General features: G+C 44.6%; 1 protein-coding gene across 2 annotated transcripts in view; it reads right to left on the bottom strand.

The window, feature by feature from the left end:
- Positions 1 to 2,918: 2,918 nt before the first annotated feature.
- LOC118791296 (RAS guanyl-releasing protein 2-like) overlaps positions 2,919 to 22,774 on the bottom strand; it is a 36,312-nt gene continuing 16,456 nt past the window's right edge. For both annotated transcript variants that reach the window (XM_036548604.1, XM_036548605.1), the window contains exons 4-17: positions 22,190 to 22,246; positions 21,916 to 22,047; positions 20,856 to 21,006; positions 20,143 to 20,316; positions 16,759 to 16,875; positions 16,002 to 16,283; positions 12,813 to 12,893; positions 10,865 to 10,984; positions 9,134 to 9,249; positions 8,134 to 8,275; positions 6,514 to 6,550; positions 5,207 to 5,365; positions 4,758 to 4,820; positions 2,919 to 3,893 (exon numbers count right to left, since the gene is read on the bottom strand). In XM_036548604.1, coding sequence (XP_036404497.1) covers positions 4,762 to 4,820; positions 5,207 to 5,365; positions 6,514 to 6,550; positions 8,134 to 8,275; positions 9,134 to 9,249; positions 10,865 to 10,984; positions 12,813 to 12,893; positions 16,002 to 16,283; positions 16,759 to 16,875; positions 20,143 to 20,316; positions 20,856 to 21,006; positions 21,916 to 22,047; positions 22,190 to 22,246 — 1,627 coding nt within the window. In that variant the 3' untranslated portion in view covers positions 2,919 to 3,893; positions 4,758 to 4,761. The remainder of the gene's footprint in view (positions 3,894 to 4,757; positions 4,821 to 5,206; positions 5,366 to 6,513; positions 6,551 to 8,133; positions 8,276 to 9,133; positions 9,250 to 10,864; positions 10,985 to 12,812; positions 12,894 to 16,001; positions 16,284 to 16,758; positions 16,876 to 20,142; positions 20,317 to 20,855; positions 21,007 to 21,915; positions 22,048 to 22,189; positions 22,247 to 22,774) is intronic.

The raw sequence follows: 22,774 nt of genomic DNA, 5'->3' as shown, positions 1-22,774 counted from the left end.
TAAACTGAAATATTTGTGCGAAGCAGCCAAAATCAGTGGGTGATTCACCCATTGCAATCAGTGCGTTGTAGGCATTTCACTTAAGACACAAGTGGGTAACAAGCAGCACACTTAGGGTGCAATTAGGGCCAGTCCACATGTGCTTATCTGCGTTAACTACACGGCTATCACCAGATGTACAGCATGCAAATCTGTCTGAAAGTGCTGTGACTGACAGACACTCACTGTATGGAGCTGGTGACAGCCAGGCACTGCACCACGTGATTCCGCTTATTGAGAGATGGGCAGGTTTACTCTTAAGGGGCCACATTGTCTACTGATTTTAGTTCTGCCTCGGTTATTGTCTAATTGATGCCATTGTTTTCCCAGGAATTAGCCACACCTGGTGCCCCGCATGCTCATTGGTTGCTAATTTAAAGGTAACGGTAAATCCCGCGGAGACCTCCAGGACCGAAGCCGCTGGTTCCTGCACTAATCATTGTCTTCATTCAGCCAGCTCGCTCCCTCCCTCCCTGAGAGCGTCACAGGAGAAAGGAGAGCTGAGGAACTTGCAGGATTGCAGCAGTCAAGAACCAGCTGGACAGCCCTGCTGTTGACAATCCAACAGCGCCATCTAGTGAAACTAGAGATATTTCTGGTGTGCAATTATTTTTTTAAATGCAAGAGGAGCAAGGTTCATTGTGAGTACAGCATAATCACACAGTAGAATATCTAAACTAGACCAGTGATGTCCTATAGGTAGGTAGGTCCTTTAGGTATTTCAGGTGAAGAACAAAAAAAAACCTGGAGGGAAAATCACTAAATGTGACTCGTGATAAAAGGACAAATTAAAACTCTCAAGTGAGAATAATCTACTTTTACTGTAAGTCTTCTAGGTACTTGGTGCTCTTTTGTCTTCTTTACTGACAGTTATGTCCCTGTGGATCAGTTTCACAGGGTTTTCTGGTTCTCTGCGTAGTAGCACAATAAATATGAAAAAATGACATTACATTAAACCTCCCCTAGGTGGCAACATTTCCCCTCTAGAATATAATTAGTCTTCCTGTTTGAGAGTTGGGGAGATCCAGGACCCCTTCCATCTATGAAAGGTTTTTTTTGTTGTTGTTTGTTTTGCTTTTTTACACCAGTGTCTTCATCAGCTGAGGTGATTGAAATGTCTTTAAATGTACATTTAAATTTTGACAGAAAAAAGGTCTCTCTGGCATTTGCATTTTGCCATGGCTTTTTCTTTTCTGAACTTGTGATTCTACCTTCTGTTGTGATTCTACCTATCGCCTTTTGAATCAATCAAGCAAGCAAGCAAGCGAGCAGTGAAGCAGGTGAACTCAGTCTCTCTAGAATGCACCATTTTCCACAGGGCGTTATGTAGAAAATAAATGCATTGGTTGTCTGAGAACTTCCATGACTCCATTAGCAGGCCCTTAAATGACTTGTGAGATATTTACTCTTCACAGCACGCATGGATATTTCTGACATGTAGCCTTAAAGAACACATTTTTATATACGGTAAAGGTGTAAGCCAGATGAGTGACCATCTCATTATAGTGGAGGCTTTGCAATTTAGGTTGGAAACATTCATCAGGTCACACAGAGCAGCCTCAGGTTCGAGTTTGGGGATCCATGCTCACGGAGCACGTAACCACAGGGTTACAGGTAGGAGTCAAACTGCCAATCGGCTCCAAAATGACCTTTGTGCAGTCTCAGAGTGGTTCGCTGTGCAGGAGCGCACACATCACTGTTCCATGCCCGGACACTTCCTGGCTGCCATTATTACGCAATTAACTCAAATTAAATTGATCCTTTTCATTTCCTGGATTTCCAATCGATTCCATTTGCAGGAACAGCTAATGACTGTCAGGGGTTGATTGCTGGGTGGAAGCCATCAGTTTTCATTGTGAATGTCCATATCCCCCAGTCCACTGGCCTCATGGAGAGTGACACTGAATAGGGAATTTTTAACCCTCTGCTTGTCTGGGTAACTAATGCCAAATGCACAAATTAGTTTTTTCACAACTTCTTTGCAGAAATCACAGCAAGGAAGAAAGATGCCCAAAACGCTCTCTTGACCAATTGTTATGTTAAAATCGTGACTGAAGGAACTCCTCGCCCATGGACAACATAACTGTAAAAGCCATAGATTCAAATCCCTCGCAACACTCAGAAATGTCAGATGTGACTAAATATGACACAGTGATCAAAGCCTATTCTACTGTCTTAGTCAAACTGCATGCCATCTACAACTGCATCATACCCGAATTGCAGGGTGGGGACATGATTCACAGATGTATAACTTGAGGGCTCCAGGTTTGATCCCCAGATGTGGCAATAGTGTAACCTTGAGCAACGCTTAAAAAAGATGAAATGTGAGTTATGTATTTGTACCATGATATGTTCAAATAAATGAAGTGATGTCGGAAAAAAAGGTACACCCTGCACATCGGATTACTCATAAATCTCTTTTTATTCACTTGTCATTTGTGAAACTAGTCTCATTCCAAACAGATAACATATAAAGCATTTTAAGGATAAGAAGCTTTCAGAAGGACAACGTGTACGCAGAGGCAAACTGTATTTAAGGAAAACATGTATTTTTACAACTGGCAACTTTTTAAAGAATACTTTTTTAAACACAGCTTGGAGGAAGTACAGTTTTTTAACACTGGGAAAGAACAGCACTTAAGTCACTAAATATTTTTTTTTTTCCTCAACCAAGCATTTGAGTGACATACTTACAACACGTCCCACCTATCTCCTATGTACAACATGGTTAGATAGAAGATAGATAGATAGATAGAAGCTGCTGGGCTCCAACCACCCCACTGCTCAATACACCAAATACAATCTCAGCCACAGACCCTCTCACCACAGTCAAAGTTCTCAGCACAAATTAATCATTAGTACAGAAGTACGAGGTGGGGGGGGGGGGGGGGGGTATAATGCAGCAGAACACTCAAACACTTAGCATATTGCACCACAGTTTCAGAGATCAATATCAAGGTAAACCGAACAAAAGTAGTTTGACAGCGTAAAATGTGTTAAGTCTTAAAGTGACGGGGTTGGAGATGCACGGATTCCTGCTACTGTTGTTTTCTCTTTTGTGGAAACAATCTTTCCATTGAACATCAAACTGCCGTACAGACAAATCTGGCCAGGACCAATGTCTCTTTTGACTTGTGGCACAGGAAACTACCTGACTGCTCCCTCCCAGCATGAGCAACAGACAGTTTTTATGATGAGGGCAGCCTGACTGTTAATGCAAAGCCTAAACCTGTGTCAAGGCTAAGGCAGTCAGGAAGGACTCCAGGACTTGATAGCACCTTTTATTTTGGTTTGGGGGAAAAAAAAATCTGGTCTTCAGGAGGCTGGCTTGTAATGCAAAGAGCATGGCCTACAATTCCTTTACAGTGGAAGCCTTGTCTCAGTGGTACACTGAACTTAATCGCCCCGCTAGGACTGTCCTCTCTCTTTGACTTTACCACCTTTGTCTGTTTTCAAAGGCCGCACTGTCGATGAACTTTCAACAGAGACAGGAATAAGAGGGAATGAAACAGAGACATTGCTGTAAATACAGATAATATAAATACACTAAACTGGCGAACTGTAATATATACATGCTCAGATCAAGTACAAATGCAGGAAGGAGCAGGTATCGACCAAACACAGGAAAGGGAGAATGCTAGAACACATGTAGTTGCAGAATTGTTCCACAGGGTGGCAGCCTTCAGGTGTCTTGCTTTTCTCAGTGCGATTTCCCTCACTTGGTAAAAAGTTCCACTGGTAGCTGCCAGACAAAACAGACTCCTTCCCTCAGCTCGTTAACTTTGCCATTGTGTCCCTGCAGATGTTCCAGGTGCATACATGCATGCTGGGCTGCCTTGCAGTGAAAATTCAGTCTGGGAGGTAAAAAAAAAACAAGAAATGTTCTTTTTTTCTCAATATTTCTAGCAGTTTTCTATGTTATATCCACCAGCAAAACATAGAAAGCTCATGAAATTTAGTTAAACAACAGGTCAGATTAAATGATGGGTTCCATGAAAATGTATATTTTGCTTCTTACTTTGTCATTTATGTCTGTATGGAAAAAGCAAATATATATATAAATATTATATTATATTATATGTTATATAAAATATAACAAAGAGCTAGCTTTTCAGTGTGTACACCTTCTATTATGATGGCAAGGAAAAACATTACATTTGAAATCTAAGACTGAGTGTCCCTTGCAAATAAACCCGTGGTACAATGATAAATGCGCTGCCCACTCAATTGCAGGTTTATGTATTGTGCTAGAAAATCAGCCCTCTGAAATTTAAAACATCTGCTAACAGCCCCCCAATTTGTGAGTAGTGTGTGACTCAAAGTTTTGAATTCATGCCAACTCGGTCTGGCAACTGATTTGGAGTGTGTGTGTGTGTGTGTGTCTATACGTGCGTGTGTGTTGCAAGTGTATACTTTTCAGAGCTTATCAATATTCCATTTAATAGAAACATTCATCAAATGACAAGATAGCTCTGCCTCATAGCAAATCCCTAATCAAATATTATACTGGCCACATTCCAACCAATTCGGGTGAATCGATATGAGCAGCTCAATTTACAGGGTTTCAAAATAGACCACATTAGCTCAGAGATACTCTGAACAAAATCATAAACTGTAACAGGACTCCAGTAATACTGCATATACAATATGAATAAAGTCCATTCAAACAATTCTTAATTCCTGTTGTCGATAGTTTTGAGGGTCTGTCCTAGTCTTACCTGGTTATAGGTGCACATCAAAGACTCCCTCCTCTACTGACTCAATCTCCTCCTCGGCGATCACTAAAAAAGACAGGGCAGAACGCTATCAGAGCAATGCATCCAACGCGCTAATCTATATCCATTTTACTGCCTGTCTTCGTAACTATTGTGCTGTTAATCCAATTTGCAGCATCTTTGCCAATGCTGTGAAGGTAAGCATTGAAAGAACCACACACAAGCAAGGCAAGACAATATGCTTGTTTTTTTTTTTTTACATTAATACAAATACAGCATGTATCCACGGATCCCTCTCGCATGCGGATCAGCTCATATAGTGTGCTCAAAGAATAGGATGAGAAATCTAGTTCATATAAGGGTCGATTTAATGTGCACTGCATCTGGCACACGGCATTAATCCTGCCAGACAGGCCCACAGTGTCCGCCCTTCAGGAGCAGGATGGGGGTACCTGTGTTCTGTAGGCTGGGCGGGGGGTTGGCTGGGGGGGGAAAGCTGTAGGAACGGGCGTGGAGGGAGGGGGGCGGCTCGTGGCTGATGCTTTTGGTCCGCTTGCGGCACTCCACGGCTAGCCGATTCCGGCACGCTTTGTGGCAGTTCACTCCACACGCTGACGAGAGGGAGGAGAGGGAGATGGAGAGAGAGAGAGGGAGAGAGAGAGTCAGATGGAGGAAGAGAAGGAGAGGGGGAGAGAGAAAGGAGGGGAAAGGAGACGTCAGACAGTAGTTAGATGACTGAAGAGCTCTACACACATCACACATTGTGCACACACACATACTGCTCTGCACACATACTATGCACACACATGAACACATATAAACACACACATACACACTATATCACTTTTATTGATCTTTCCCCTCTATAAATCCTTTCTCATAAATCAGCTTTGACTGTTTTCTTCCAGTCAGAGTGAGCCAGCTCTGTTTACAGATGGACAGCTTTTCCCTGCCCTGACAGCCATTCATTTCCACTATGCCTGCTTCCTCTGCCTTCTCAATGAGAGGTGGCAACTGCAAATCAAATGAATGACTTTCCAATGCATGGGCCCTCTACTGCCTTCCACAGACCTCACTGCAGTGAGAATCAGACAGAAGAGCTCACACAGAGACCAGAGTTACATACCCTTCAGCGAGGGTGTGGACCTCAGGTACAGTCGTCAATGAGAATTTGAATCATCCCAAAGCATGTTCTGACAGATAACTGAAATGGTGGGTGTTAGTGTTGGTGGTGCCCCTGGGCATTTGGGTCCAAATCATTTTCACCCTCTTCCTCACACAACGGTTGAGGTTAAGATAACAGTTTGATAAGATGATCCTGAATCGGGCCTAAATGCTGTTTCCAGAGGGCATGTCTTTCAGTTTCACCCCATAGGATTGCAGCCTGTAAGGATTTGCAATACTAGGTACACAGGCACAAACACTCAGTGTACTTTTGGGATATCAGCCAGGTAACTGACAGATAGCAGCATGTTGGTAATGAGGTGGCATGCAGCACACATATTTCTACAGTGAGTCTCAGAATTGTACTCATAAAGGCAGTGATTCATTTCCTTACCTTTGCACTCCCTCTACAGTGTATTTCAGAGTTATAAGACTTGTGCTTTGAGGTTGGCTCTTTGTAACGGATAAAGAGGAAGGAAACTGAAACAGTCTGTTTTTCAGTATTGGGTTCAGCGTAGGCATGGGTATCGGAAATCCCAGGGTTTTATAGAAAACATTAGATGTTAAGGTGCCTTTTTTTCAATGGCCTTCTTACCTTTACACTTGTATCCCTGTTTGTAAAACCCCCATATCTGGAAAAAGAGAGGGGTTTTCTGTTATAAATTTGTCAAATTGTTAAATCTCAGATTTCTGTTTCTTAAAAAAAAAGTAACAGGAAGGAGGGAACAAGACAGAGAGAAAAAGAGACAATGAAAATGACACAGCGGAGAAAACCTGTGGGCAGACAGGGAGCAAGAGAGAAAGAGAGGTACAACAAGAAAGGATGAGAGAGAGAGAAAGAGAGAGAGAGAGAAAAAGAGAGAGGGAGAGAGGGAGAAAGCAAGTGAGAAAGAGAGGTAGAATAAGAAAGAATGAGACAGAGACAGAGAGCGGGAGAGAGGGGGGAAGAGAGAGAAAGCGAGCGAGAGGGAGAAAAAGAAAGAGGGAGAGAGGGAGAAAGCAACTGAGAAAGAGAGGTAGAATAAGAAAGAATGAGACAGAGAGAGAGAGAGAGAAAGAGGGAGAGAGGGGGGAAGAGAGAGAAAGAGAGCGAGAGGGAGAGATAGAAGGGGAAAGAGAGAGCAAGAAAGGGAGAGAAAGAGAGAGAGCGAGGGAGAGCATGTGAGGGTATAAAATCAAAGGGAAAAATAGCTGTGAGAGGTGCTGCAGGAGGAACAATGACATGAAAGGGATGGCCAGGAGATCACACGTCGGCCAGAGATCTGAGGCCACAGAGAACATCCTGACCCCAGAGCATGCTGGGACAGATGAGAGGGCAGGAACGTGGGCTGCCGCACTGTCAGGACAGCGACCCCGGGCCGCAGCTGTGCCCGATGGGCGTCCCGAACCGCCCGACGCCCGGGCGCGTGTCTGTGCCAGGCATTGGCTCCTTGTTTCCTTTGGCCCTTGTTGCTCATTCATGTTCTGTAACCTTTCAACTTTCAGCACCGTGGAGAAACGGCGCTCGCTTTGGGCTCGGCTTTATCCGATTCCTCCTAACCGCGCAATAAGGGGCGGCCGTCTCTCATCGTGCAGCGGAATAAAGGTGCACATTTTAAAAATGGGTTCGGATGACCAGCGGAGGAGGCCGTGACGCCTGACGTGGGTGCAGTGTTTTTTTAAGCTGTTGCAAAACAAAAACATTGAAAAAAGGGAAGCGGCCATGTTGTTTTTGTCCCACAGCCAACAGGAAATGAACGAAAAAGGAAGTGGTGGGTTCTCTGCCATACGCAGTTAGGAGGCTTATCTCTGGTTGTTTTTTTTCCATCTTAGCCTATGAAAATTCCACATTCATGCTCCTCCATTTCCGCTGCAGTGAGACGGGAGCCTACACCCCTTCTACTGCACTGCACCTGCCCTGAGCAGTGTCTAGCTCCAGCGTTTACCTGGAGCTTCTTCTGTGAAAAGGCTCCGTTCTCCTAAGGCTATGATTCTGAACTAGGATGAGGAACAAGAAAACTAGAACTTTTCCTTCTGAGTTCCATTCTATAAAGTGCAACCAGGTGGCAGCTCAATTGATCTGTCAGACAATCAACCAATCAGTCTATTAGAGGAGTCCAATGTCGACAAATTGACCGAAAATGAGACAGTGCGTCTGGTTTCAGTAATCTCTATGTGGCATCACAGGGCATTGTGGGATAGTCCAGGGGGAGAAAACACTGAGGTCAGTACTCACAAAGCCTGCACAGTGCTCACAGAAAGTGGGCTTCACGTAGGTGGTCTCTGCAAAGCTGTGTATGAAGCCCATCTTGCAATTGAGCAGAGAGCTGGCCTTCATGAAGTACTCCACCATTTCCTCTCGACTGATTCTGCCATCCCTGGATGGGATGGGACAAGAGAGAGTGGGAGAGGGATAGGGAGAAGGAGGGGGAGGGGGGAGGGGAAGTGGAGGAAGAGAAAGAGATTAGTCTAAATGTCATATTTTTCTCATAATATCGTTTCGGCTATCTTCATCTAAAATCTGAATTAAAAAAAAATATTGCACAGTTATCGTGTTCTTTATAATGACAATGACACTGTCTCCTCCTTCCAATTCAAATTCTAAAGCACTTATCAGCTGATGCTTTAGAATGCCAATGGGAAGGAGAAGAAGAGAGGTATTTTAACAACGAGAGCGGGGGGGAAAAGTTCTGGGATATAAACCATTAGATCTGATCTCTGAGCTGGTACCATCTGAGTTGTTAGCAGTGCATTGAGGGGGAGAAGCTGTGCAAATATACAATTTTACGTCACAGCCTATAGGCTGTGAGATTTCAGGAGACATTTCAACCATTACGGTGATGGTATGCGAGAGACTCATTTTCCTGCGAGTTTGCGTGAGTGCCGATCTTTCCCTCACCTTAAACTGGGAGATATTTATTTCTGATTTTCCCTGTAGGCACATTTGCACAGGGAAGCATTCAGAACAGCCATTACTACATATTATCCGCTTCATGCATACAGATGGATGCATTGATTGGATTTACTGAAGTACAGAAGCAACGAAAGTTAAGCACCCGGCAATCCAATGGCACTGCACCCCTGGGACTTAAACCAACAACCCCCTGGCTGTAGGCCAAGTTTCTTAATGCTAATACACTCCTGCCAGGCATTTCACACAAAGAAGTGCTAAAAAGAAGTACAACGTGCATGTATGAAGCAGCATGTTAGGTAGAGGCCGATGCTGTTTCACTCACTGGTTTGTGTCCAGCTCGCCAAACTTGCTGAGGTACGGGAAGTTATTTCTAATGATCTCGAACTCCTCCCGCGAGATATGCCCATCGCCGTCTGTGTCGAAGTTCTTGAACACAGACTGTGCAACACAGACAGAAACACAACTCACACTGCTTTTCACATTCATAACTAAACACCAACACATTTGAATGAGACAATATACTGAAATATGATTGATCAAAATGCTGCTACAAACATAAATGTGTTTATCATTATAGTGTTCAGACAACACCAAAACCAAACTCACCACATTCATATCATTTAATATGTATATAAATTAAAGTATGCTTATAAATGTTCTTGAAATTAATTTGTTTCAAAAAAATTATCAATACATGTTTTTGGGCAAGCTGGATGCACCAAACATACACTAAGTCAATGTTGTCATGTATACTTGGTGCAGTCACCAAGTCCTTATTCTCTAGGTTTGGTTTTCTTTTTTGTTTAAGGAGCACCTTGGGTGCCACTTTCCCTAGAGCCGTGTTTCCCAACCCTGCTCCTGGAGGCACACTGTCCTGCATATCTTCTATGTATCCTTCCTGCTTGACTAAATCAGGTGTGCTCAGCTAATCAAAAGTGCCACTGATGAGTTCAGTCAGGTAGGTAGAGCAGGGATAGATAGAAGATATGCAGGACGGTGTGCCTTCAGGAGCAGGGTTGGGAAACGCTGCCCTAGAGGATCACATGGGTATTGTGGCCAGTAAAGACCCACAGAATATAATGGGATACACCAACCAGTGGAAAAGTGGAATTAGGAACTGTCACTCAGTGATAGCAACACAGTTCTCTTTTGCTTTTGATCCATATGCAGTTGGTATCAATGCATATGTATAACAGGGATGAATGCGCTGAAACTGGGTGAGAATTTCGCTACCTGGGGTCCACAAAGCACCTCAAAGAGCCTAAATGAATCTTCACTTTGAAAGTATAATGTTGTAATAGCTTTGGTTCAACTACATCCATAATTCATACGCTGTTTTGAGTTGCGAAAAACAAAACCATTATTTTCAGATGCTCCATTGGGCTTCACACAACCAGTCTGTCAATATACCTTATAACTTTCCTCCATTTGCTTACTGAAGATGAGACAATACTATTTCCTCAGCTGGACTACTACCTGTATTTCCTGCCTCCACCACATTAGACTCTTTTTCCCAGAGTGTACCTCTGACTATTGAGCACTCTTTGTTTTTTCAGCTGTTTCTTTTTGTAAAAAAGAGCAACTATCATTCACACATGATGTGTTTTGAAGCTCCGCTCTCATACAGTATTTCAGCATTGTGATGCTTCTCTAATTACCCTCAGAAAAACGTTTTTATGGCTGTTCCCATGACCTGCACCAGGCTAAGTGCAGTCCATTGCATTCTGTGATGTGCGTAGTGTTATTGAAACAAATGAGCATGACTGCATAGTAACTTCAGACCTACCTGCTCTCCATAACTATTCTTATTAAATGCTGACTGTGTTGGTGTTGAGTAGCATATGCTTTTTGTGTTAAGCTGATAGACACAATAAATCCACAGGCCTTTTAAGTTAACCATTAGATTAAATAAAGTTAACCATTCAATGATCGTTGCACTATTTGGTTCATTTAGTAGGCCCAACTTTGAAATCCGCTCCACATCTTAATGAAATTGCTACCATGGTGTAAACCTGAAGTGGACTCTCAACGCTGGGGTTTTAGCTTATCTTACCTCTACCATTTTTTCAATATGTTTGGTGATGACAGCAGGGTCCGCTTTGGGTTTCACAGACGCTGCCCACTCGTCAATCATAGTGGGTTTGGGGGCGGGGGACGGAGTGGGGTTAGAGGCCTTGTAAAGAAATTTTCAAAATATTTAAAAGCAACACACAGTGCATCGCTCATCTCAGTTTATCAGAGCTGTGGCCGATTCAGCGTTTCATGAAAGGGTCACAAACAGAGTGCTTTTTATGCACAATCTATTACAGACACATCCCATTTATATGGGCATATGAATAAACACATCCATACAATAATCACTTTCTAAAAGAGGTTTAAAACTGAGAACAATCACGTATCAATATGCAATACGCAACAATATGTGCATTCTCTTCTCATGCATACACACCCAGACAGAAATGCTGAAGATGCAGAATAAGTAAAGGCTAAATAATCAATCCCAGACACATAATGTTTCCTAAAAAAGAAGCGTACAAATAGCCGATTACCCACACAGTTGCCCCAGAGTTCCATCTGAACTGTGAGGTGGGTGGAAAGCAGTTTAGCCCTCCCTGAGGGGACGTCAGGTTCCCATTAATAGATAAAATGAAACACTGGGAGCCCTATTTCTTCGCTGCACATTTTCATAGCCAACATTATGGCATATTATCTATTTTATGCTTACAGATGGATGCATTGATTGGATTTACTGAAGCAATTCAAGTTAAGTACCTGAAAGTCCAATGGCACTGTCTTCCCTGGGGATTCACACCAATAACCGTCTGGCTGTAGGCCCAGCTCTTTAATGACAGCACACTACTGCCAACTATTTCACACATCTCCTGCACCATCTTAGCTAAAGAAGCTAAAACAGTGCAGAGGTGCAAATCTTCTGTTCTTTCACTGTAAAGAACACACCTACAAGTTCAAACGATCTCTATGTGGTCCCCGAGGGGTCGTTACGAGGATTGTAAAGTTTTTTCTAGATCTTGCTTCTCAACTGTATTTTCACCCTCTAGCTCAGCAGTGCTGACTGAGGCAGCTTTACAATTCACACCCCGATTCACACCGTTGTTGAGTCAGTTTCAGTTTCAGCGACTCGGTCTGTTCACTTATACATGACAGTGCTTGTGTTACGTTACTTCCTGTCAGCAGCCCATCTCTGTTGGCTTATCTAGCCAGACGAACGTGGCGATGCATCAAAGAGAACTGTCTCATCTTGAACCACATAATAAAATTAGATCAGACCACCATCAAATGTAACTGTACTGCCAAAAACCCCAGTTTCTGGCAGTGCAACAGCTAGCTGAAACACACAGTAATATAATGCACAGCGAAAACAGCTGTTCTGTAACATACTGTAACTTACTTATATTGTTGAACTGGTTATTGTAATCAGTACACTTGTTCATAGCAACCAAGTTAGAGTTAATTCCAAACTGAATAAGTCAGACTTTGAGGAAGTAAAGAGCAGGCCTCATAACCAAAAGGTTGCTGGCTCAATTCCCCACTGGGGCACTGTTGTTGTGAACTTGGGCGCGGTACTTAACCTAAAATTGCCTCTGTAAATATCCAGCTGTATGGATGACATGTAAAATTGAAATTAAAAGAGCATCTACTAAATGACAATTAATAAAAACTTGTAAGGTTGTAAAGTAGTAAAACTCGCCTCTTCTTGGCATAAATGGAAAACAGAAGGCACTGTACGGAATTAAAATACACTTCACAAAAAACACATGAACCACTCACTACGCTAGTCATTATAGAAAGAGTTGCAATTTCTGAGATTTTGGTACGGGAGAAGGGAGGGCTTTTTGATAATATGCCTTTTTGCCCCTTGGCAGCCACAGCTGGAATACTGGAATGTGGAGTCACATGACAATAACCCACAATCTCGTTTCCTATTGGCTCCTTGTGTCCCCAGGCAGCCTATAGAAAAGAGTCCTTCGGTTGCTGCTCACCGCTGGCTTCGAGCTGCGAGGCTCCCGCTGCAGGGACAGCTGATAGATCTCCTCCTCAGTGTGGTACTGATCCAACGACACCTGGAGGGGTACGAACACAGCACAGGTGAGGGTCCAGTCCCACGCCAGACCCTGCCCTCTTCATCACCATCATCACCCTCCCACACACACACACACACAAAACCACGCACCCTTTCCATTCTGTGCAAAATCGAATAAAACATGTCTCTGCGTGATTGAATGAGTGAACGCCCCCCATCCAAGTGACGTTATGTATTATCAGTTTACATAGAGATTTACTGAAGCAACAACAAGCGAACAAAGCGAGTGTTCTCCACAGTTATCTGAGCCTGCTACCTCCTGGATACAAGCCCTCTTCCTTAACCACCACTCCCACGTACTCCCACACACTCCCACACACACCTTGGCTCAGATCCAGCATGGTGGGAAAAATAATCTACACCTTCACCTCTATTGATGGCACTGTGACAGAGGTGTGGTGTCAGATAATTTCAGAAAATAATATTTATTTATTTATTTATTTAATTTATTATTATTATTATTTAGGGGTGTTGAGATGAAATTTAGGTGTGCTTGAGCACCCTAAAATTGCCAATGCCACACACCTATCAGCTTTTTGCAGAAAAATTAATTTAAAGCTGCAATCTGACAGCTAAGGATGAGAGTAACGGCAGGTGCAGGACAGGTGCAGGTGCCCTTGAACACAAACCTGTAAGATGATGCCCTGTTTTGGACTGCACCCCCCATGTCCCTCTAACATTCAGAGAATCTCAGAGCGGCTGCATACTGCGTTTCGCCTTGCTAAATAAAACACTTGCAGTCAATATCAATCGGTGGGAAACGTGCACTGATTAAAGTAATTGATTTTAACTTTGTTAAATTAAGTAATGCATTGAGAATTAAAAAAAAAAAACTGAAACAGGCTAGTCATGCTCATAACAGAGATAAATTGCCAGATGAACAATTTGGCAGTAGTCAGCTACAGACAGAGCCCTTTTTTCTCCAAACTTTAATGTCTTTGTAGGTCATCGTTAAAAGTGCAGGCAAGCTTTTGTGACCTTTTCAGTGCAGTTTAATTGCTTCAGCCTACCTCACATGTCACAAACCAATCCCTACTTTGGTGCCAATAAAGCCTTTCCCAGACTATTGGTTGCAAGCAGCAACAAAGCAGATGTGAAAGTGGATGAGTGTGACAGTATCGGCAAACAATGGTTTAGTATGTAAGCGCTGGCTGCTTAGAACCACATTGTCACCATGATTACTTCTGGTTCTGTTTCCTGAAAACAGCTCACAAGGCAAAATCAAAACCAAATCATCATCAAATCATAACTCCCTCCTTCCTTGCCTCCTTGAAATGGGAAGATGCCAAACTGGGTCAGTTTGTCCATGTGCTGGAAAAAGTGATATGAAGCTGCTGTATTGGACAGGTCCCAGGAAAGAAAAGGCCACATGGTCACCCTTTTCAATTTGTCAAATGCCCGAGGCACATTACAGTACCTGTATTCATTCTGCACTGGCTCCCGACTGGGACGAATTTTAAAACAACATCTCACTTTCAAACATACTCGGAAGCTTAAAACTGACACAAGTTTGTTTGGCACTAATGATGTGCACAGTGTATCACCTGAGACAAGGTTAGGCAGCACTGTACTGACAAAACCACTCTCCCTCAGGACACACACAAACACGGAACAAAGAAGGCTGCCGTAGGAAAAAAAACAACCTTTATCACAACCAAATATAGAAACACCTCCTTAACACCTCCCTTCAATGAGCTGAAAAATGTGTTTGTTTATTATTCAATAGGGAGAGGGACTATAAGGTGCTTCACAACATCAGAAACACAGACTCTGCTAGAACTTAGGAAAGCTACTGCTATCAAATTTGAGACCACTGACAAAGGGCGAGCTTTTGTCATTCAGAACCAAACCAATTATGAGTGGAAAGTACCACTGTGCTTTTCAACATAAACCTAAACATTTCTTTTATAGTTGGTTACAAAGAATATGAATATGATTTTGTGAAGTTTAACTTCCCCACAACTGCAGTGATTTCTGCCCTCCCCACAAATCCATAAAGGTTATCATCCTCCATCTGACAGGTGTATTGTCTACGGGACTTTGACTTCTACAGAGAAAAATCCTGCCTTTGTTCATGTCTTTCTTTAGCTTTGTGTGACAGCCTTTCCCTCTTATACACATGTCACCAGTGGCTTTAATTAGGCTTTGAAGCCAGAGTGGCTGAAAGCCAATTGTCAAGGTCCTTTTCTTTCTTGCCTTACTCCTGTGTTCTTCCTTGCATAACTCTTGAACAATTTTGTGCAGAGATTGCACATATTTTGACCAGAGTTCCCAGGTGTGGTTAAAATACTTTCTATGTCTGAGGACGCATTCAATATGGTGGCTTTTCCCATGCATTCTCTTTGCTGTGCATGAGCACAGACTGCTCATTAGGCTCCTGAGTTCCCATGAATGGGTACAAAGGATATTGTTGGAAGTGTCATAATGTGTGTAAAATTACTTACTCATCTCAGATTTTACAAAATTATCAGGCATGGTCTCTAGATTTGCATACATCTGTTAGCACAGTTAAGACATGCCCATAAGCGGATTAATACGATGGTAAAACCTGTCAGTGTGCATAAAGTCATTTTCTAAACCACATTTTAGCATGATTGTTATGAGAACTCTTACGAGAACTGTTATGAGAACTGTTTAACAAATATTAGCCCTACTGCTCAAGTGGTGTCTCTTGCTGTACTCTCAACCATAGTTCAAAGTCACCATCCAATTGATCTGAAAGCCTGTGTTTGCCTGCAGCCTCATTCAGTTTTCACCAATAATGAATTAGGCTGCTTTCCATCTGGACGTGTAAAAGGCCTTTTACTACACAGAAGCCGTACCGTCACGGCTAACGTCACGGCTAACGTCACGGTCCCCTTGTTTTGCAAGCCAGCGCAGTGAAAATGTTGTGTTTGGCTTCTGTAACGTGCGCTTGGGAGAACCCCGCCAGTACACGAATATACGCGCTCATTCGCGGCAGCGTTGACCTTTCCCACCCTGTGCCTGTGAAAACGCGAGGATGTGTGCACATTCCCGCTCGCAGCCCCGCCCACCCGCTGTTAAAACGAGGCCGAGACGGGGGGGGCGGCCGGCTAGGGGGACTGACCGTCAGCAGGTTGAGCAGATCGGTGTTGGCGTCGACGCTGGGGGGCGTGGTCTGGATCAGCGCCAGCTCCTGCAGGATGGCGTAGAGCTGCTGGGTCTTCACCAGGTTGACCCGCGTCTTCCCCGGGTCGGCCCAGTCGGGCAGCGCCACGTGCACGGCGATCAGGTCCTTCAGGTGGACCCCGAGGATGGGGAAGCGGAAGCCCACACACTCGGAGAAGCGCCGGCGGTACTGGCTGTAGTTCCCGCACGACGTCACCAGCTCTGTCAGGTTGTTGAACACCTGGGTGACAGGAGCATGGAAGAGGCGTTACAGCACGCTATTCGCATTATGGAAATGGGCTATAGGATGATCCTTCTAAGCATGTTTGCTAAGCTAACACATACAGTAACATATTAGTGTCTGATTAATGTTTTGACTGCCTTTCCTGACATCAGGGAACAATTTTCCATTTATTTTCCCAATTAGCCTGGCTTTTCTGTTTTGTTTTTCTATTTTGTGATTCTCTTTGGAAAATGCACTATGTACAGCACTTTGTGGCATTCTTGCCTGTAAAATGTGCTACAACAAATACAATCAGATTGATTGATCAACATTTTAAATTAAAGTATGAATTTCAGGCCAAAGAAACTGAGAGATAGCATAACCATGTAACCAGTGATGTAACACAAGTGAAAGGATTATGCTGGCGATGATGAAGATAATGATGATGGTGGTGGTGGTGATGACGGCGATTGCGATCCAGCGCTGCTGATACCTTGTTCGTCTCGCTGCTGATGTGCGACTGCGTGTCTTTGAGTCTGGAGATGGAACTGTTGCTCAGGCCCCCCACCACAGCCATCAGTGTGTTAAAGTTCTGCAGTTGCAGCAGTTTCTGCAGGGGAGAGAGAGGAGGGAGAGGGAGTGAGAGGGGAGGTGGGAGAGGGAGTGAGAGAGGGGAGAGACGGAGGAGGGGGGGCAGGTTGACAGGGGGAGATGGAATAAGTGGAGGGATTAGGGGAGAGACAGAGAGGGGACAGGGAAAGGGAGCAAGAGAGAGAGGAGGGAGAGGGAGTGAGAGAGAGGGAGGGAGAGAAGGAAGGTGGGGGGTGCAGAAGAGGGAGTGGAAGAGAGTGGAAGAGGCGAGGGGAGAGATGGAGTGAGAGAAGGGAGAAGGGAAAGAGAATGACAGAGAGGAGGAGAGAGAGGAGAGGGAGAGGCAGTGAGAGAGGAGATGTGGGAGAAAAGGGTGGGTAGAAAAGAGGGAGAGTAGAGAGAGAGAGAAGGAGGAGAGAGAGAGGATGGGCACAGTGAATATAAGAGAGAGAGGAGGGGGAGAGAGAAAGGATGAAGAGGGGGCAAGAAATGGAGAGAGTGAGAGAAAGACGGTGAGGAAGAGAGTGAGGAAAAGGAAGGTTGTGGGTGAGGAGGGAATGAAGGAGAGAGACTACAAAGTCAGTATCACACATAGAAACAGAGGAAAGGTAACACAGTCAGTATGACACCCAGAGTCACAGACAGAGGAACAGCTGACAGGCAGACACAGACAGATACACCAGCAAACTCACAGCAACAAGCAGACACAGACATAGACACAAGCAGATGGACAAAAAAAACAGTCCATTCAGAGACACACATACACACACAAATCATAACCGAACCCACATAAAGTGAGATTAATAGACACGTCGCCATATTTTTTCTAATAATCACGTCAACCTTGTAATGAATCCTTCTGTGAGCAACGCCATAGGGGCACTGTTTGCCCTTCAGCCCGCACGGCGTTCAGGGAAAATCAATGTGATTGCAGCTGTTTCTGCAGACTGCTGGGGGGCTGTCGCGCTGTTAACCACACAGTCCCGCTACAACCAGCGGGAATGGACTACAGTCGGAGCGTCGGCACACATGCTACTCCCGAGAACACTCTACCGCTTATCATTCAAGCACAGCTAATGAAGAACATCAGTAAACCCACATCATTTGAATAAGATGTGCAAATCCCAGCTTAGTGACAAAAGAAACTTACGGCTTTCATTTAATGGAAAAGATAAATCTCTTAAGTGCATTTAACTGTTAGAGCAAAAAAGGTGACATTAAACAAACACATATTATATACAGTTATGGTTGTTTTTGTATATGCTTTTTCATATCACCAAACTGCTGAAAAGCTCCCTTGAGAGCTTCTTAGAGAATGTGTATGGACTATACAAGACTGCTAAAGCTATGTGCCCTGTTTGATGATACTTTCAAATAAAAGCAGTCTACACAGGGAAGGGTTGTACCAAATATCAACCTTTCAGAAGCAGTCAGAGCAGACTATACCCACAGGCAGCAGACCATCACTTTTATACCTGAGTTCAAACTGTCAAGCTTGGTTATTCTTTTTTAAGTTGATCAAACAGCAGTTTTACAAAAACCCGCCTGAATAGGAAAATACAGTGACAGAGGGTCATGCTGACTGAGAGATCCAGGCGCAAATCCGCTGATCGAGGACATCTGAATCAGTACAGGGATGCATCATGGGAACTATCAGTGTGGCGTCCTTGTTTGGGAACAGGACAGGCAACCTGAGGCTTGCCGGCTCGTATCAGTCATCTCGGACAGAGCAATGCTGTGGTAGTGCTTTTTACTGGAGGTGCTTCTGCGAATGTCTGCAAAGTATTACACAATCACCCAAGCGACTCAGCTAAAGGGTGCTTCTCAGGGGCACCACTGCAGGGTCCTATCTAAGACGACTGACAAAACATAAGATATGTAAGTTGCCATGCACTAAGGCATCCTTGAGGATAAAGGCTATTTACGTAAATAATTAGACAAGAGCTGTGAGGAGAGGGCACTGATATTTGAGAAGACAAGGATGCAGAAGATCAAAACTGCATGAGGCAGAAAGGGATGGGAGAGGGTGTACAAACACGATAGAGGCAAAGACAAAAACAAATCACTGCAGGAAACAGAGAGAAAAGGGAAGTGGGGAGGAGGAGGAGGAGAAATGAGAGAAAGAGAGTAAATGAGACTGGAGAAAGCGCAAAGAAATAAAGCAAATGTCATTTACAAGGGAGGATTAAGATAAAGGACAAACAAGGAAGTGACACAGAGGGAGAGAGGAGGGGAGGGGTGAGGGCGAGGAACAGGAAAGAGAGAAGCAGGGGGTGGCAGTTCCCTGGGAAGCACTGGGGGATGGGGGTGCCAACGTCAGAGGGCTGAGATAACCCACACAAACACAGACATGCTCTATTCGGAAAACAATACCACAGAGAGCGGCCCTGTATCACATCGTCTGACATCGCCCTAAGGAACTGCTGTTAAGTGGGACCTAGGGTAGGATAAAACGCAACTCTGGGAAAGTTTTTAGTTCTGTGAAATGAGCGTTTATTACATAGCCCTGTCTGGGCTGGGCATGAAATTGTTATTATTATATTAACTTTATATTTTCCCAAGAGTTCATTCTTTTCCACCTACTTATTGACTTTCTTCCAGTAAAACCGAGGTTCATGTTCCTAATAACTCAAATTCCAAATGGATGCATGCTTTAAATGATAACTGAGATGTATTTTTCAGCGAGTGGGTGTCCGTTTAATTTTAAAAACGTCTTTTTTTTTCATTTTTTATCTCGTTTTGAAAGCAGCACATGTGCGCGTCTGCAGCTCTTGAATGGCGGCCCGTTTGGCATGAAGAGGGTGAAGCCCGCGCCCGCGCTCACAGGGAGTGAATCACCGAGGGCCCGTTTTGGATGCAAGAGTCTGAGGAGCTGGTCTTTGTCAGGGCTGAGGAGGAGGCATGAGGCTGGACACTGCAACATCTGAGGGCAGGTCCCGTGACTGAGACGTGATACTGATGACCATCTCTGCTTCAGGGGGGGATTGGAGGCAGACTGTGACACCACACGACATCCTGTGACAGACCACAGGATCCTGTGACACAGTGCACTATGGTCAGGCTGCTCGAGACTCTACCTGCCCACACACACACACACACACACACACAGAAAGACAGACAATGGGACAGACATCACAGACAAACGGAAACATGGGCTGACTGATAAGTTGATTGACTGATTAGACACAGCGCAGAGAAACAGACAGAAACACAGACAGATGGAAACATGTACTGATTGCTCAGCTGATTGGTTGGTCAGACCGACTGAGGTGTGGCCCGCACCGACCTGCGCCACCCGGATGAAGTGGGAAATGACGGCGGCTCTCTGGGGGGCGGTGGGCTTGCTGAGCACCATCAGCTGGATCCACTGCGACACGCTGTTGAACAGGGTGATGAAACGCTCCAGGATGGGGTTATCCACAGTGCAGCCATGCATCACAAAGCTGTGGTAGTCCTGGAACTGAGGGAGAGACAGGGGTCAGCCGGAGGGACATGTTATTACCCAGAGAACACAGCCAGAGGATACACGCTCATCCACTCACTCACTCACTCACACACATACACATACTCACACACACATACACACACAGAATACACACTCACACACACATACATACACACACACACACACACACACACACACACACACATACACACTCACACACACAGAATACACACATACATACACATACACATACTCACACACACATACACACACAGAATACACACTCACACACACAGAATACACACATACATACACACACACACACACACACTCACATACTCACAAATATACACACATATTCATACACAAATGCACATACACACACACACACACACACACACACACACACACACAAACTCATACTTAGAGAAACACCAGCATATTTACACATATCACTAAATTACACAGAGGCAGAAAGAGGGGAAGCAGGAACAGACAGACACACACACACACAGGGACAGACAGGCAAGGTCCTTCATTGCTGTGATTCTCACCAGGATCTTGCAGAAGGACTTGTACTCCAGGTAGGTGAGGTGCTCCGCCAGCTCACAGGCGTCCAGGTGATCGAAGAGCAGAGACATCTTCCTCTTTTTGGAGACAGACGGGACTCGCTGTGTCACCTGTCGTTTCCACTCGTACGAGGGCCTGAAGACATCGATACCATGCATTCGTTCAAAAATCACTGGTCCCCAAAAAAACAGTGATGCAAAAACACTACTGCTGTCTAAGATTTCCGCCCCCCACTTTCAGGGTTTAATCATTTCGTATCTCAGTGCCAGTGAATGAATGACACTTTTTTATCAATCTTCTAATCACTCAGCTTGTGTCAGTCAGTTGTATGTGTTAAAGAGAGTATGCCCATTACATTATTGTCATTTAGCAGATGCTCTTATCCAGAGTTACTTACATAGCTTTCAGTTTTCTACATGTAATCCATTTATACAGCTGGATATTTACTGATCCAATTGTGGATGAAGTACCTTGCCCAGTAGTACAACAGCAGTGCCCCAGGGGGTGATCAAACCAGCAACCTTTCAGTTACAAGCCCTGCTCCTTACCAATATGCTACACTGCTGCCTAAAAGAGAGACACCTAAACACTCGGCTTTCCCTCACAGCAGAAAGACAGCACCAACCTGAAAATCACTGTGCAGGTCTGTGTGTCAGTGAAAATATTATTCATTACATCATTATTGCCATTTAGTGGACGCTCTTATCCAGAGCAAACACAATTTTATCCATTTACACAGTGGTCAAGTCCTGCGCCTTACCCTTACACAATGCTACCAATCCAATATCACTCCACTCTAAAACAGAACCAATCACTTCATCACTCCATTTTCGGTTCCAAGCATCACAAAAACGACACCAGGAATGTTAGACAACAGTCTGTGTGCTGCGCTGAGCACGGGCGGTGAAGCGTGGCTTATAGATGTCCGCGCCGCGAATGAGCGATCCCTCGAGGGGATCTACAATCTGTCATTCGCACTCGGGGGACTGCGCTCAGGGGACCGCGCTCGACGGGGGGGGGGGGTAATTTCCGGCCGTCACTTACACGCTCTCGACGTCTATCAGCCGGCTCTGTCGCTCGTTGCCCTCGGTGGTTAGCAGGTCCCTCAGGCCCTTTATCTGCTCCGCCAGCTCCGGGTTCAGGTTGAACTCAGCCGGAAACTCAGATATCCAGTACCTGCGGGGGGGGGGGGGGGGGGGGGGGGGCGGACAGAGAATTGAGTCTGAGAGTATTGAGTCTGCATTGTTCATTCTTACAAAAGTTTGCACAGTCACAGCGGCAATATCACAGAGTTGGATTCTGGGGGATCCCGTCTTACTTGACCAGGTGGCAGATTCTTGTCCTGACCTCGGCAGTGCAACCATCCTCCTGGGATCTGCGGATCTGTTAAGGAGGAACGCATCTGTCCTCTCGCCTTTTTCACAGCATTGCTGGTTTCTGCTTTTACCGCTGTCTGATCTTAATGAACAGGGGAGCAGTTTTTTGTAGCTGCAGGTCAACGGTGCTCCTTTGCACTGAGCCTGGATAAGCTGTTGCAGTTGTCACACAATGGTTGGGGTTATGATTAAGGCTGGATAAGCTTATCCTGGATCAGTGGTTGGGGCAGATGTAGATGAAATCTGGACAATGTAAGTCAGATTGCCAGTATAGTTTGGAGGAAAACTCAGTCTAGGTTTGAAATTTATCAGATGCCCAAGTGAAAACCCACAGCAAAGGTTACAGCCAGAACAGCAATGCTTACAACGTGCAAATATGCTTACAGCCATTGCCAGAGGTTTTAATCTTTGAATAGTGAAACTATGGCTTTGTAAAAAAAAAAAAAACACGGTGTGCATGTGATTCTCACCCCTGACAAGGAATGCATTTGTGAGATCCTCGCCAATGAGGAAGTCATTGCCTGCGC

This window comes from Megalops cyprinoides, chromosome 16, assembly GCF_013368585.1.
Source record: "Megalops cyprinoides isolate fMegCyp1 chromosome 16, fMegCyp1.pri, whole genome shotgun sequence".
NCBI classification, from domain to species: Eukaryota; Metazoa; Chordata; class Actinopteri; order Elopiformes; family Megalopidae; genus Megalops; species Megalops cyprinoides.
Note: the sequence above shows the minus strand (reverse complement) of the source record. Positions and strands in the feature narration are given on the sequence as shown.